The sequence below is a fragment of the Bombina bombina genome, chromosome 2 (assembly GCF_027579735.1).
Source record: "Bombina bombina isolate aBomBom1 chromosome 2, aBomBom1.pri, whole genome shotgun sequence".
In the NCBI taxonomy this organism is placed as follows: Eukaryota; Metazoa; Chordata; class Amphibia; order Anura; family Bombinatoridae; genus Bombina; species Bombina bombina.
This window is the reverse complement of record NC_069500.1, coordinates 15,571,312-15,587,483: the sequence shown is the minus strand read 5'-3', so window position 1 is coordinate 15,587,483 and position 16,172 is coordinate 15,571,312. Positions and strand designations below refer to the sequence as shown.

The 16,172-nt window shown below is 40.1% G+C and overlaps 1 protein-coding gene across 1 annotated transcript in view; it reads left to right on the top strand.

The window, feature by feature from the left end:
• Positions 1-16,172, top strand: part of LOC128648366 (receptor-type tyrosine-protein phosphatase alpha) — a 152,000-nt gene that overhangs the window by 104,305 nt on the left and 31,523 nt on the right. The window contains exon 14 of the mRNA XM_053700965.1: positions 14,014-14,171. Within this exon, the coding sequence (XP_053556940.1) occupies positions 14,014-14,171 (158 nt within the window). The remainder of the gene's footprint in view (positions 1-14,013; positions 14,172-16,172) is intronic.

The following is a 16,172-nucleotide window of genomic DNA, read 5'->3' as shown; positions in this document are numbered from 1 at the left end:
AAGAAATATAAAAACTGAACACAAAAAACAAAACACAAAAAAAAAAAAAAAAAAAAACAAGAACAAGGAAGGAAAAGAAAATGAAGAGTGGTGGGGGAATAATAATAAAAAAAAGAACATATAGGAGAATAGCTTAACCAAAAACACAACATATTGTACTGAACCAAACTTATATAATCTGAGGTGAGAGGGAGTGAACTAGATCTCATTTATCTTTGAGAAACTCTTTCACCTCTCCCGGCTCAGTAAAAACTACTCCCCTGTAGTCAACTATTATTTTAGCCGGATAAACCATCCGCGCGTTGATTCCTTTGTCAATAATTTGAGTACAGAGGGGGGCCATTATCCTTCTCTTCGATGAGGTTTCGACAGAGAAATCCTGAAACAGTAAAACTTTACTGTTCCCAAACATTAGAGGTTCATGCAGTTTCTTAAACAGTTTCATCATTTCAATTTTATCTTGAAAATTCAACACTTTGCATATACACATCCTACTCCTACTAAGTCCTGTACCTACATTTTTTTTTACCCCAATTCTATGAGCTCTCTCAATTACAACCGGTAACATTGATTGTGGGACACCAAGTTTCTGCGGGAGCGTGACCGAAGCGAACTTCAGTAGATCTTCAAACTCCGCTTCTTCCGGGAGACCCACAATTCGAATGTTGTTACGTCTCGCCCGGTCCTCAAGGTCGTCGAGACGACCCTGAAGATTGGTAATTTTAGTATCCTGTTGGGATATTATATTCTCCTGTGTGCTAACCTGATCTTCCAGGTCAGAAATCCTGTTTTCTGCCTCTTGCATTCTGTGTGCAAACTGTCTTACTTCAACTGACAGGGCAGTAATCTCAGATGAAATGGATCCTAGCTCCTTTCTAATTAGGTCAAATTGCGGTGAAAATAATTCAGACAGTTGCGAAAATAGTGAGTGAGAGTCCACCACGCTGGTCACAGGTTCTACTGAAGTGTCTAAGCCAAGCTCAACGGCTTTAGTTTTTTTATCCTTGGCTTTAACCGGCATTTTGGGAGAAGATTTCCCTTGCAGGAACTTATCCATATAACTTTAAGTGAAATGGCACAAGACCACAAAGAACACAAAGAGGGGTGAAAAGAAAGTTACACACGTGAAAATAAAGGTAAGGGTAGAACACCCGACCCTACTGTGCCAACAAAACAAAAGCCCTAGGAAACCCTGGTGGACTAATGATACAACCTGTGAGAAAGTGAGGAAAGGGGAAAGAAAAGGACAAAAAAAAAAAAAAAAAAAAAAACAAGCCACACAGTACAAGATCTGAGGGGGGGCCCGTGCCCCTCCTTAATTAAGTGAAAATAGGGCCCAGACTTTTTAGGAGTATGCGTCCGTGCATACAAAGTGAATAGGAAGGGGACCAGAAAAAAAAAAGACCCCTTTACAACGGAAACGTTATATGAATGAGTTAATACAATTGCCACAAAAAATTCGACTCTGACCAGCCCGGCCGAGCCCTCAAATAAATTTAATTACTGAAACTGCCTTTAATACTTAACAAGAAACCCACCTTATATCAGGGGAGCAATCTCTCTACCAATTTTACCCTTATGCCAATACAGCCAAACCTGATTTTAATAAATTCTTGTACCCTAGAACTAACTAACCATGAGTTTCGTACACAACTAAACCAGAGAACAAGCTTTAGGTAGAGACCCCGGACTAAACTGAGTTAAGAATAAGCCTCCTATCAGATAGGTGTGCCTGTCACTAAAGAACTATACACACTTTACTCCCCAATCAATAGCTTAAATGGAGAAGGCACTTTTTCCAGAAAAAGGCATTGCAACAGTCATTCATTACCCAGGTAACTTACTGTCACCAAGTCAAGCAATAGTATTCAGAGAAATAACAAATGCTTTACAATGACATCAACAAAAAAGGAAAATTTTGAAGCAGAGCACAAACTATGCCATCGTACTGATCAAAGGCATATAACATTAATGTTATAGGTCCATAGATATCCAGATCCGTCTCTCTGTAGCTGTCTAGGCAAAATAGATTAGTTTAGGCAGACTCCCACACTAAGAGTTGTAATAAGCATGGAACGAACAGAAGTTTCCCCACACACTTGTCCAGGGCCAAATATCACCGGAGAATGCACCTTATTTTAGCAAAGCATTAACACTCTGGCTGGGATGGAATGTCACTCCTACACGCCAGGCTTATAGTACTAGAAAGGGCGTATAGGCACTGCATAACTTTTTTGTAGGAAACCAGATAGCAAGGAGACATCAACCAGGGTAAAGAAAACATAAAAGGTACCCTGTTTTCCAGCGAGGAGTCTCCAGACAGCCGGGAATAAAGGCGGCCCGCCTACTTGACGAAACTCGGCTGCTGCGGATTTCTGTGTCACAGCCTCGACTTTCGCCTGGACATAACCGGCACACTGAGGGTCAATGGCGTCTGCTCAGAAGCTGCACTGCTCCACTACTCCTTACTACACAGTTAGACTCCCCACCAGGGGGGAATGACCGGTGAACCGGGACCAAGCCTTATAGAGAGGCAGCTCCGTGTATGCTCCGTGGCTTCTGCTGTGCTTGTGTATACCTCCAGCCTCACTCTGGTCATCTATCGATTTACCCGCACACGGGTCTTTCAGCGGCAATGGGCTTCCAGGTAAGGTCTATTTTAGGGACCAGCCTCGCGAGAACAATGTTATCCCAAGTATCTCCTTCTGGGCACACCAGCCCAGTATAACGTAGCACCAGGGAGATAGTTAGATCCTGACCCCTGAAGTGACAGGTTGCCGGGCCACAGGACTCACTTGATGATTGCCGGTGTATTCCTCCAACACCCCTTTCCAAGTGCAGCTTGCCGCAAACAGAAGTAAAAAATGACCAACTGCGGTACAGTTGGAGCCGTAACCGGCTACTGGGGACTTCCCTCTCTCGCGCAGGTCTGACCCCTGCCGAGCGCCACACTCTAAACCTGGGCAAGCTACCAGGTAAGTGGCGGAGAGCTGGGAGCTGATGGTGTCGGCGTCCTCTCACCACACCGGCATGCAGGTAATCTGCACAACTCCTCCCACCGGAAGTCTTTCCATATATTAGCCTTGAGTCAGATCTATTAATATTTCCCTTTGCAGTCACACAGTTTCAGAATGGAAATTATGTTTATGGGAGAATTTAAGTATTTTTTTCTTACCTGGGGTTCCGGGTAGCTGCTAACATGGAGTCTGTTTTTAAAAAATTTGTGGGCAAATTAGGCTCTCGATGACGCAGTTTGCATCATTCTATTGCGTCATTTTTGGCTCAAAATCGCCTCTGATGTGACGCGAGTTGTGTCATTTTATTGCGTCATTTTTGCCGAGGGGTCGCATCTGCTGTGACGCGAGTTGCGTTTTTTTCAGTGTGTCGTTCTAAGTCTCTCCCTCTAATGCTCGCTGCTCTCATTATATTATAGAGAGCTATGATGCTTGCTTTTGGATTTAACTTTTTATATAAGAATTTTATCATAAGCATTTTTTCCCATTCCTGAAACTGCTATATTGAGGAAATTTAATATTTTGTTTAAATGTTATTTTTTCTTTTTTGTTACATTTTGCAAGATGTCTCAAACTGATCCTGCCTCTGATGCTACTATAGGAACTAAGCTGCCTGAACACAATTCTACCAAAACTAAGTGTGATTGTTGTAAACAGGCTAATCTTATTTCTTCAGGTCAATTATGTGGCATTTGTTATGAAAAATGATTACATGCTGATAATGTTTCTCTGGGTACAAATGCATCTACTGTTGTTCCTTCTCAGTCTAATGTACCTGATATTCCTGCAGATGTAAAACATTTTATTGCTGCAGTTATAGAGAAGGCTATGACTGCTATTCCGCCTTCAAATAAATGTAAAAGGTCTTTCCAAACTTGTCATAAATCTAATTAATTTTGTATTTACCGACAGCATACTGAAATATCCTCTACTGATGAGGGTTCCTCGGACTCAGAGGATCCTGCATCAGAGACAGAAATTGACAAATCTTTTTTATTTAAAATTGAACATATTTGTTCTCTATTAAAGGAAGTATTGTTTACTTTGGGTATTAAGGAGTCTATTCCTCCTGATAGCAAAGCTAATAATCATTTACATTCTGTATTTAAGACTTCTGAGGTTACTCCTGAAGTTTTTCCTATTCCAGATGGTATCTCCAATATGATTACTAAAGAATGGTCTAAACCTGGTACCTCTTTTAACCCTTCTTCTAGGTTTAAGAAGTTGTATCCTTTATCTGTGGCTCTAGAGTTTTGGGAAAAGGTCCCTAAGGTTGATGGGTCTATTTCCACTCTTCCCAAATGTACTACTTTTTCTATGGAAGATAGCACTTTTTTTAAGGATCCTTTAGATAGGAAGCTTGAATCTTATCTTAGAAGAGCATATTTACATACTGGCTATATTCTTAGAGCATCTATTTCTATGGCTGATGTTGCTGCTGCTTCAACTTTTTGGATGGACAGTTTAGCACAGCAGTTATCAGATCCAGAACTATCTAGCATTGTTCTTTTGCTTCAACATGCAAATCATTTAATTTGTGATGCTATATTTGATGTTAGTAAGATTAATGTAAAATATATGTCTTTAGCTATTCTAACTAGAAGAGCTTTATGGCTTACATCTTGGAATGCTGACATGGTATCTAAATCTAGATTATTATCTCTATCTTTTCAGGGTAACAATCTGTGTGGTTCTCAATTGGATTCTACTATCTCCTCTATCACTGGAGGTAAGGGAGTTTTTCTGCCCCAAGACAAGAAATCTAAGGGTAGATTTAAAGCTCCCAATAGTTTTCGTTCCTTGTGTCAGAATTAAGAACAGAAAACCTCTTTTTCCCCTAAGGCCTCTGGCTCTAATTGGAGACCATCTCCAAATTGGAATAAATCCAAGCATTATAAGAAACCAAATCCAGCCCCTAAGACTGCATGAAGGTGCGGCCCTCAAACCAGTTCTTTTGGTGGGGGGCAGACTAAAGTTAGTTCAAGACATTTGGACAGATCAGTGGATTCAGAATATTGTTTCTCAAGGATATCGAATAGGTTTCAGAATAAGACCTCCCATGAGAAGATTCTTTCTTACTCATGTTCCAACAAACCCTCTGAAGGCTCAGGCTTGACTATAAGGACTATTCTGCCTTTTGTTCAGCAAGGTCATTTTATGACCACAATAGACTTACAGGACGCTTATCTTCACATTCCGATTCATCCAGACCACTATCGTTTTCTGAGATACTCTTTTCTAGACAAGCATTACCAATTTGTTGCTCTTGCATTTGGCCTAGCAACAGCACCAAGAATTTTCTCAAAGGTTCTCGGTGCCCTTCTATCTATAATCAAAGAGCAGGGTATTGTGGCATTTCCTTATTTGGACGATATCTTGGTACTATCTCAATCTTTTCATATAGCAGAATCTCACACAAAACAACTAATGTTGTTTCTTCAAAGACATGGTAGGAGGATCAATTTAACAAAAAGAATAAGAAGGGTCACCTTCTTAGGTTTCCAGATAGATTCAGTGTCCATGACTCTCTAACAGACAAGAGACAAATGAAATTGTTCTTAGCTTGTCTAAACCTTCAGTCTCTATAATTCCCTTCAGTGTCTAGATGCATGGAAGTTTTAGGTCTCATGATTGCAGCATCGGACGCAATCCCTTTTGCTCATTTTTGTATGAGACCTCTACAGCTTTGCATGTGGCACCAGTGGTGCAGGGATTATACTCAGACATCAAAGTTGATATACTTAAATCCCAACACTAAACTCTCTCTGCCTTGATGGTTAAACCATCACCTTATTGTTCAAGGGGCCTCCTTTGTTCATCCTTCCTGGACTGTGATCACAACAGATGCAAGTCTTACAGGTTGGAGAGCTGTCTGGGGGTCTCTGACAGCACAAGGGGTTTGGAATCCTCAAGAGGTGAGGTAAATCAATCAATATTTTAGAACTCTGTGCTATTTTCAGAGCTTTTCAGGTTTGTCCTCTACTGAAAAGAGAACTTTACATTTGTTTTCAAACAGACAATATCACAACAGTGGCATATGTCAATTATCAAGGGGAGACTCACAGTCCTTTAGCAATGAAATAAGTATCTCTGATACTTTCTTGGGCGGAATCCAACTCTTGTCAAATCTCTGTGATTCATAAGGTGTAGACAATTGTGTAGCGGATTATCTCAGCTGTCATTCTATACATCCGGGGGAGTGGTCTCTCCATCCAAATGTGTTTTTTCAACTTGTACAGATGTGGGGTCTTCCAGAAATAGTTCTGATGGCTTCTCGTCTGAACAAGAAACTTCCCAGATACCTTTCCAGGTCCAGGGATCCTCAGGCAGAAGTAATTCCCTGGTTATACCAACCTTCTTACATTTTTCCGCCTCTGGTTCTCCAAGATCATAATGGAACAGTCTTATGTGTTTCTGATAGCACCAGCATGGCCTGACAGGTTTTGGTATGCGGATCTTGTCCGAATGTCTAGTTGCCAGTCTTGGTCACTTCGTATAAGACCAGACCTTCTGTCTCAAAGCCCAGTTTTCCATCAGGATCTCAAATCTCTAAATTTGAAGGCATGGAAATTGAACGCTTAGTTCTTAGTCATAGAGATTTCTCTGACTCAGTAATTAACACTATGATACAGGCTCGTAAGTCCGTTTCAAGGAAGAATTATTATAAGGTTTGGAAAACCTATATTTCATGGTGTTCCACTTATGATTATTCTTGGCATTCATGTTTACAGTTTCTTCAGGTTGGTTTGGATAAAGGTTTGTCTGCAAATTCTTTGAAAGGACAATTCTCTGCTCTCTCTCTCTCTTATTTTATAAAAAGATTGCTAACTCAATCCCTAAGGACGGGAAGCCCCCCGACAAACCTGAAAATTTCAGGCCAATCTCCCTCCTCAATTATGATGTAAAAATCCTGGCGAAAGTCTTGGCTGCTCGTCTAAACAGGCTCCTTCCTGAGTTAATTTCCGCCAATCAGGTAGGTTTTGTCCCTGCCCGGGAGGCTAGGGATAATACCCTCAAAGTGCAGCAGTTAATAAAATATGCCCATATACATAATCTACCGCTCACTCTGGTAACAACAGACGCCGAAAAAGCATTCGATCGGGTGAGCTGGAGGTTCATCCGATTGACGCTGGCAAGGTTCGGCTTCGGACCTGGTTTTATTAACATCATCATGTCCCTCTATTCGTCACCAAATGCACGAGTAAGAGTGAACGGCACCCTCTCAGGGACGTTCTTGATCAGGAACGGGACAAGACAGGGGTGTCCCCTGTCACCCCTTTTGTTTGCCCTCGCGATTGAGGTCCTCGCAAACAAGATCAGGGCCAACACGGCTGTGAAGGGTCTGAGGGTCGGCGGCACCGTACACAAACTTTCTATGTATGCCGATGATGTTCTATTAACATTAGCGGACTTGGCCACATCATTAGAGGAGGCTTTAGCAGACTTCAGAAAATACGGAAGTTATGTCGAACTTCCTTCTTAATCCTTCGAAGTCTGAAATTATAAATATCACCGAGCCCCCGGACGAATTTGTCACCTCAACGGCGGACTGCCCGATTAGGGTATTCACATATAGCATTAAATACTTAGGTGTTATTATCACACCCAACGCCCCAGAAATAGTTGACCTCAACTATAAAAAAAATCACTGATGAAGTTCTCAGGGACCTATCTAATTGGAAAAAGAAATCGTTATCATGGTTGGGAAGAATAGGAATAGTTAAGATGAATGTACTACCAAGAATTCTCTATCATGCAGACCATCCCGGCTGTATCGGCTTCTCATTACCTTCATCGATTGCAAATGGGCATCGAAGCATATATATGGAACGGAATCAGGCCTAGAGTCAGAAGATCCACAATATAAATGCCCATGGAGAGAGTTGGATTGGGGGTCCCACTCTTGATGGAGTATCAAAGAGCGATATTTCTTCAGAGCATAGTGGAGTGGTGCCGAAACTCCCGTGATAAGCTTTGGATTCAAGTGGATAATGATATCTTACAGCGCGGAAACACTGGGGCCCTGGCCTGGATTTCTGAGCGGAGTCGCCCTCCATCTCTCGCTTTGTATCCGATGATAAACGATACATTGAAGGTGTGGGATAGAACGCTGGCTGAGGGCACTTACATGTCCACCCGCATCTCGCCAAACATTCCTGTGCAGGAAAATCCCGACTTGGGAATGGAGCTTCCAAGATGCACAGCGGGGAAAACTCACAACCTAGCTGAAACAGCCTTCTCTAATGTTTTGCAGCAAAAGAAACTTAAAGCACACATAGAACTAGTTGAATGGGACCGAGCGATATTTGCGTCCTGGTACAGAATGGCGCAGGTCACACATTTTTACAATACTTACAGAGACTGGGAAGCATTGGCTAGAGACAAAACACTCTTTGAGACTCTGTGTACTATGCAACACACGCCGACACACTTGATCTCTCACTTATATCAACTCCTAATGGGCGGAGGCGGCTCTGCCCTCCCCACATGGCAAGAGGAACTGGGCGTGGACATATCTGCAGGAGACTGGCTCCAGATTTTCAAAAAGATCAGGGAGTCCTGTACACTACAAACTACTCAGTAGGTGGTGCCTAATGCCTCAGAGACTGCAGAAGATTTATCCTAACACAGACGGGGGTGTTGGAGGGGGCTGTGGGGAGGAGGGATCTTTCCTACACATCTGGTGGACTTGTCCACGAATACGGCCATTTTGGGAGGAGGTGCTGGGAGAGATGAGCAAAACTCTCTGTATCATCATTCCCCCCAAACCAACGTACTTGATTCTCCATTACCTGCCCAAGGTGGTGGGAGTGGCAGACGTATACTCCTCCTCATAATGTTGAGTGGCGCGAAAAGGCTCATCCCGGCACACTGGAAAAGTCCTCAGGTTCTGACAGTACAGGAATGGAGACATAGAGTGGGAGATTTGCTCAAACTAGAGCGATACCACTTTCTGGGAGACTTGCCACTCATGAGATGATGACATTAGCCTGGGAGGGCAAAAAAAATATGATTACTGCCCATACAAACCTGACACAATTCTCAGAGGGATCCCTTCTCTCATTCCCCTCCCCCCTGCTTGCTCCTCCCTCCCTCCCCCCCCCCCTTTTTTTTTTTCCTCCTCCCTCTTCTCTCCACATCCCTCCCTTATTTCTTTCTTTCTTCTCTTACCTCTCCTTTACTGTTCTTAGCTCCGCTCATGCTACCCTGTTTGAGTGGGACGTCAGAACTAAGGATACTTTCAGCGGCATGAAGTAAGCCTGCTGAAATTTAATCTGTCTAAATCTGCTTAAATATCTGATGTCAAATTCCTAAGTATATGTTTATGTTGATTATGTGTATAATTTAACACCACAAGCTGTTAGCTCGTGGAAACAAGCTCAAGGTTGTGGCACTGTTCCTAAAGTGACGAAGGCAAGAGACCAAGAGAATTATTGGACTATTAAATACACCACATCCTTTCTCTGAAAACAATGTACAAAACTTGAATTGACAGTAATGCTAGAGATATGTTCGCTGCTTTGTATTGTATACAAGATCTTTACAAGATGATTGAACATGTAATGTACATTGAATTGTGTTGAATGTTACTCTTGCCAAAACTTAATAAAGCTGTTTTGGAAAAAAAAAAAAAAAAAGATTGCTAACTCAATTTCTCCTCCTTGGAGTTGTGACGCCACTCGCCGCATCGCTCTGGCTGTTGCCAGGGACGCTTTGGCCATTGCCAGGGATGCAGCAGTTCCTCTGAGCGTGCTGATGACGTCATCGTTGCACGCCTCCTCCTTTCTGATGTTGAATCTAGAGCTGTGGCGTGAATCCTGCGCCTATGTAAGTCTCTCTTTTTCTAACTACCTTTGCCCAAGTATAGGTGTTACTTAGTGTGCTCCTGGGTTTTATTGTTACTGTATGCTGGCTTGACATACTGTTGCTGAACTCTGCTTGTCTGACCACTCTGCTTGTTAACCCCTAAACTGCTGGATTGGTATTCTATTGCTGAACTCTGCTTGTCTGACCACTCTGCCTGTTAACCCCGTAACTATTGGGTTGATATACTAATGCTGAACTCTGCTTGTCTGTCCACTCTGCCTGTTTCAATCCTGGTCCTTTTATTGGTTTACCCATGAACTGCTTTACTGCAGGATTTACTTCCTATTGCTGCTAAGGACTCTCCTGCTTACCTCATTTTACAAACTTTCTCTGCTTTGCGATTTTCCTATCACTCCACTTGGCGCCGGGATAAGAAGACTACTGGCCAAGTTTGGTTTGATAGAGGAATATCTCACGAGCATTACAGGAGTCTCAATTTGGTTTTAAAGATTTTGCAGACTCCTCCTTTTTAGCCTATGCATTCTTTAGATATTACACTACTTTCTTGGAAAATTTTATTTCTTTTGGCTATCTCTTCTGCTAGAAGGGTTTCTGAATTATCTGCTCTTTCTTGTGAGTCTCCTTATCTGATTTTGCATCAAGATAAAGCTGTTTTGCAGATTTCGTTAAAATTTTTGCCTAAGGGAAATTATTGTTCCTTCCTTGTGTCCTAATCCTAAGAATTCTCTTGAAAGGTCTTTACATTCTTTGGATGTGGTAAGAGGCTACTAAAGATTTCACAAAGACTTCTAGTCTATTTGTTATTTATTCAGGTTCCAGAAAAGTCCAGAAAGCCTCTGCCATTTCCTTGGCATCTTGGTTGAGGCTTTTGATTCACAAAGCCTATTTGGAGGCGGGGCAATTTCTGCCTCAATTTATTACAGCTCATTCTACTAGATCGGTCGCCACATCTTGGGTTTTCAAGAATGAATCTTCAATTGATCAAATTTGCAAAGCAGCAACTTGGTCTTCTTTGCATACATTTACTAAATTTTACTGTTTTGATGTGTTTGCTTCTTTGGAAGCAGTCTTTGGTAGAAAGGTTCTTCAGGCAGCTGTCTCGGTTTGATTCTAGTGCCTATGATTTGAGTTTTTTTGAAATTTTTAAGAAAACAATAATTTTTTGGATTTAATTTTTCTGTGAAAATAGCTGGTTTTATTTTATCCCTCCCTCTCTAGCGACTTGTGGACTTCCACATCTTGGGTATTATATCCCATATGTCACTAGCTCATAAACTCTTGCCACTTACATGAAAGAAAACATAATTTATGAAAGAACTTACCTGATAAATTAACTTCTTTCATAGTGGCAAGAGTCCATGAGACCCACCCGAAGTTTTTGGGGTTATGATTTTTTTATATATAAATCACTTTATTTATCCTATTCCTCTTTTTTAGGCTTTTTAATCCTTTTACACCTCACTAACTTGGCTATACGTTAAACTGAGATATGAGTGAGGTGGGAGGTGTATTCATAGGCATTTGAGGTTTGGGAAACTTTGCCCCCTCCTTGTAGGAATGTATATCCCATACGTCACTAGCTCATGGACTCTTGCCACTATGAAAGAAATGAATTTATCAGGTAAGTTCTTACATAAATTATGTTTTCCTGTTGTTGTAACAAAAACACTGTACAAAACATGTGTTTGTGTAATCCAAAATAAAAATGTTTAATTTACTGTTGTTTTTCCTAGCATTGCCCTCCTAGCATTACCTGGGTAAAGCCCAATCTATGATTTTATTAGCTTTATCCAAAAGCGTTTGGGTAATCCTAGGATTACCCAGGTAAAGCCCAAAGTATGATCTTACAATGGGCTTTACCCACATATATGTTAGCTGTAGTGTGGATGCACTCTCACCAACCGTCTCCAACTGCCAAGGTGCTATCTGGGTTTACCACACAAAGCTGCATATAAAGCACTCACTGGATTTAGGTCATCTTTGAAAAAACACTTTTTATTAACGTGACATTTTGTGATAAAAACAATTCCTTCTTCTGACAAGCAAACAGTGTGAACGACAAACTTTTATAAGCCTGTTAAACCCTCCCCAGTGAACAACCTATCAACGCAAATTGTGTGCAAAGCCTCAGAGTGCCGTGTGCAATCTAACAGATCAACCTTGTCCCTATTGCAACAAGTATGATCTATCTCAAAACTAAAAAAATGTTACAAGTCATATGTGCAAATTATCACAAATGTTCAAATATAGTGTGTACTTTTCCCGTGAGCGTTATCATGAGATCGGTGCCTCTCAATTAACATTTACACTCTCTTGAGCCAAACCCTTTATCATTCATAACTCTGATACTCTAAAAGATGTCCAATCCAATGACTTGATATTTTCACTGTTCATAAACACCACCCAGTATCTTACAAAGCAGTTCTCATTGGTACGATCATGCCACCAGCTGAGCGTGTGTTCCCGCCCATCAACAGTAGTATAAGATGTCAAACTCGCCATGCGACAGCCCCGCCTACTGTGTGATGTCATAATATATGAGCTTCATTTTGATAGGTTAGAGGGTAATCGAAACCACCCAATTGGGCGTAATCTGTAGAAATCTATAACAAACCTAAGTACCATCTGTCACGTATTCTCATCAATAGTGTTACACATGGTATCTCTTGAGAATATGGTATCTCTTAAACATATCTATATTTCACATCTGCACAGCTCTCCCTAGTGATTTTAATACATGCCTTACTACCATCCCCAATGTCCATGTGTCACTCCTCAAGAGCGGAGATCCCAGTGTCAAATCTCCCTATTACTAACTTACACTTACTCCTGATCTCATATAACATTGGAAGTATCCATTACCCATCCCCACTACAGCTACAAGGAACTGTCCTCAGGGGCATAAGCAGTAGCGAGCTGCCCGTCGGGATATAAGCAACCTGTCATCTGATCGAAGTATGGTTATACTGTTGGAATCTATGAGATAGTAAAACAAAATCTAAAAATACCTACTGACCCTCTGAGGCTTTGCACACAATTTGCGTTGATAGATTGTTCACTGGGGAAGGGTTTAACAGGCTTATCAAAGTTTGTCATTCACACTGTTCGCTTGTCAGAAGAAGGAATTGTTTTTATCCCGAAAAATCACATTAATAAAAAGTATTTTCTCAAAGATGACCTAAGTCCAGTGAGGGCTTTATATATATATATATATATATATATACACATGTGTATTTATGTACTTAAAGAGACAGTCTAGTCAAAATTAAACTATCATAATTCAGATAGGGCATGCAATTTTAAACAACCTTCCAATTTACTTCTATTATCTAATTTGCTCAATTCTTTAGATATCCTTTGTTGAAGAAATAGCAATGCACATGTGTGAGCCAATCACACAAGGCCTCTATGTGCAGCAACCAATCAGCAGCTACTGAGCATATCTAGATATGCTTTTCAGCAAGTGATATCAAGAGAATGAAGCAAATTAGATAATAGAAGTAAATTAGAAAGTTGTTTAAAATGACATGCTCTTTCTAAATCACGAAAGAAAAAATTGGGTTTCATGTCCCTTTAAATATGTTTATATATATATATATATATATATATATATATATATATATACATATTTAGACATACATATGTATGCAGTTTAGATCCCTTCCCACTTAAATTAATTATTTTTAATAATTTGTAATGTGTTTTACTGTATATTTTCTTTAAATATGTTAAATTCGCTTATTCTTCACATAGGAGAAAATGTTCTATGTATTTTCATATATATATATATATATATATATATTTATAAAGATATATAGATGTAGATATACATCATACAAAAATTAGTTTTAGATAGATAGATATAATTTTTAAAATATAAACAGAACATTCTCTTCTGTGAAGAACATTGGAATGTAACATATGTATAACTACCTTCCACTTTAGCGCTGTAGGTCATGCGCGGTGTCAGGTTAGTGCGTTAGGTCTTTTTTTTTACAGCGTGCTACATTAAAGTCTATGGGCATAAAAAGTTAAGACGGTGACAATATCTGGTCAGGTTTTGCTTGCGTGTAAACATTTTACTTTTAAGCTGTAATAAGAACAACAATCTGCATTAGAAGTTTACTTAGGGTGTTACGTAGGAGCCACTAACATGTATTATGTTTTGTAGTCACTTCAGAGCAGTCTACAGGTGACGTTACTGACATTGAACTGCTGGCCCAATGAATGTCCTGTCCCCAAGAACCCTACAGCTTTAATCAGTCTGATCGGTGAAACTGAAAATTGTCAGCAGCAGGCGTCAGAGAACCACATACTGGTCACATGCAGGTGAGATGGTGTTTAGTACTCATGTATATATATTTACTGCTAAGTAATGGTTGTTATAAAGTCTGATGCATACATAAATTAATATCTACTGGTTGTCATGTGCTACTGATCCACTCATTATGGTGTATCCTACTGATGTATATATACTGATACCTACTGGTTGTCAAGTGCTACTGATCCACTCATTATGGTGTATCCTACTGATGTATATATACTGATATCTACTGGTTGTCATGTGCTACTGATCCACTCATTATGGTGTATCCTACTGATGTATATATACTGATATCTACTGGTTGTCATGTGCTACTGATCCACTCATTATGGTGTATCCTACTGATGTATATATACTGATACCTACTGGTTGTCATGTGCTACTGATTCACTCATTATGGTGTATCCTACTGATGTATATATACTAATACCTACTGGTTGTCATGTGCTACTGATCCACTCATTATGGTGTATCCTACTGATGTGTATATATACTGATACCTAATGGTTGTTATGTGCTACTGATCCACTCATTATGGTGTATCCTACTGATGTATATATACTGATATCTACTGGTTGTCATGTGCTACTGATCCACTCATTATGGTGTATCCTACTGATGTATATATACTGATACCTACTGGTTGTCATGTGCTACTGATCCACTCATTATGGTGTATCCTACTGATGTATATATACTGATACCTACTGGTTGTCATGTGCTACTGATCCACTCATTATGGTGTATCCTACTGGTGTATATATACTGATATCTACTGGTTGTCATGTGCTACTGATCCACTCATTATGGTGTATCCTACTGATGTATATATACTGATATCTACTGGTTGTCATGTGCTACTGATCCACTCATTATGGTGTACCCTACTGATGTATATATACGGATATCTACTGTTTGTCGTGTGCTACTGATCCATTCATTATGGTGTATCCTAATGATGTATATATACTGATACCAAATGGTTGTCATGTGCTACTGATCCACTCATTATGGTGTATCCTAATGATGTATATATACTGATACCAAATGGTTGTCATGTGCTACTGATCCACTCATTATGGTGTATCCTAATGATGTATATATACTGATACCTACTGGTTGTCATGTGCTACTGATCCACTCATTATGGTGTATCCTACTGATGTATATATACTGATATCTACTGGTTGTCATGTGCTACTGATCCACTCATTATGGTGTATCCTACTGATGTATATATACGGATATCTACTGTTTGTTGTGTGCTACTGATCCATTCATTATGGTGTATCCTAATGATGTATATATACTGATACCAAATGGTTGTCATGTGCTACTGATCCACTCATTATGGTGTATCCTAATGATGTATATATACTGATACCAAATGGTTGTCATGTGCTACTGATCCACTCATTATGGTGTATCCTACTGATGTATATATACTGATACCTACTGGTTGTCATGTGCTACTGATCCACTCATTATGGTGTATCCTACTGATGTATATAAACTGATATCTACTGGTTGTCATGTGCTACTGATCCACTCATTATGGTGTATCCTACTGATGTATATATACTGATATCTACTGGTTGTCATGTGCTACTGATCCACTCATTATGGTGTATCCTACTGATGTATATATACGGATATCTACTGTTTGTCGTGTGCTACTGATCCATTCATTATGGTGTATCCTAATGATGTATATATACTGATACCAAATGGTTGTCATGTGCTACTGATCCACTCATTATGGTGTATCCTACTGATGTATATATACTGATACCTAATGGTTGTCATGTGCTACTGATCCACTCATTATGGTGTATCCTACTGATGTATATATACTGATACCTACTGGTTGTCCTGTGCTACAGATCCACTCATTATGGCGTATCCTACTGATGTATATATACTGATATCTACTGGTTGTAGTGTGATACTGATTCACTCATTATGGTGTATCCTACTGATGTATATATACTGATACCTACTGGTTG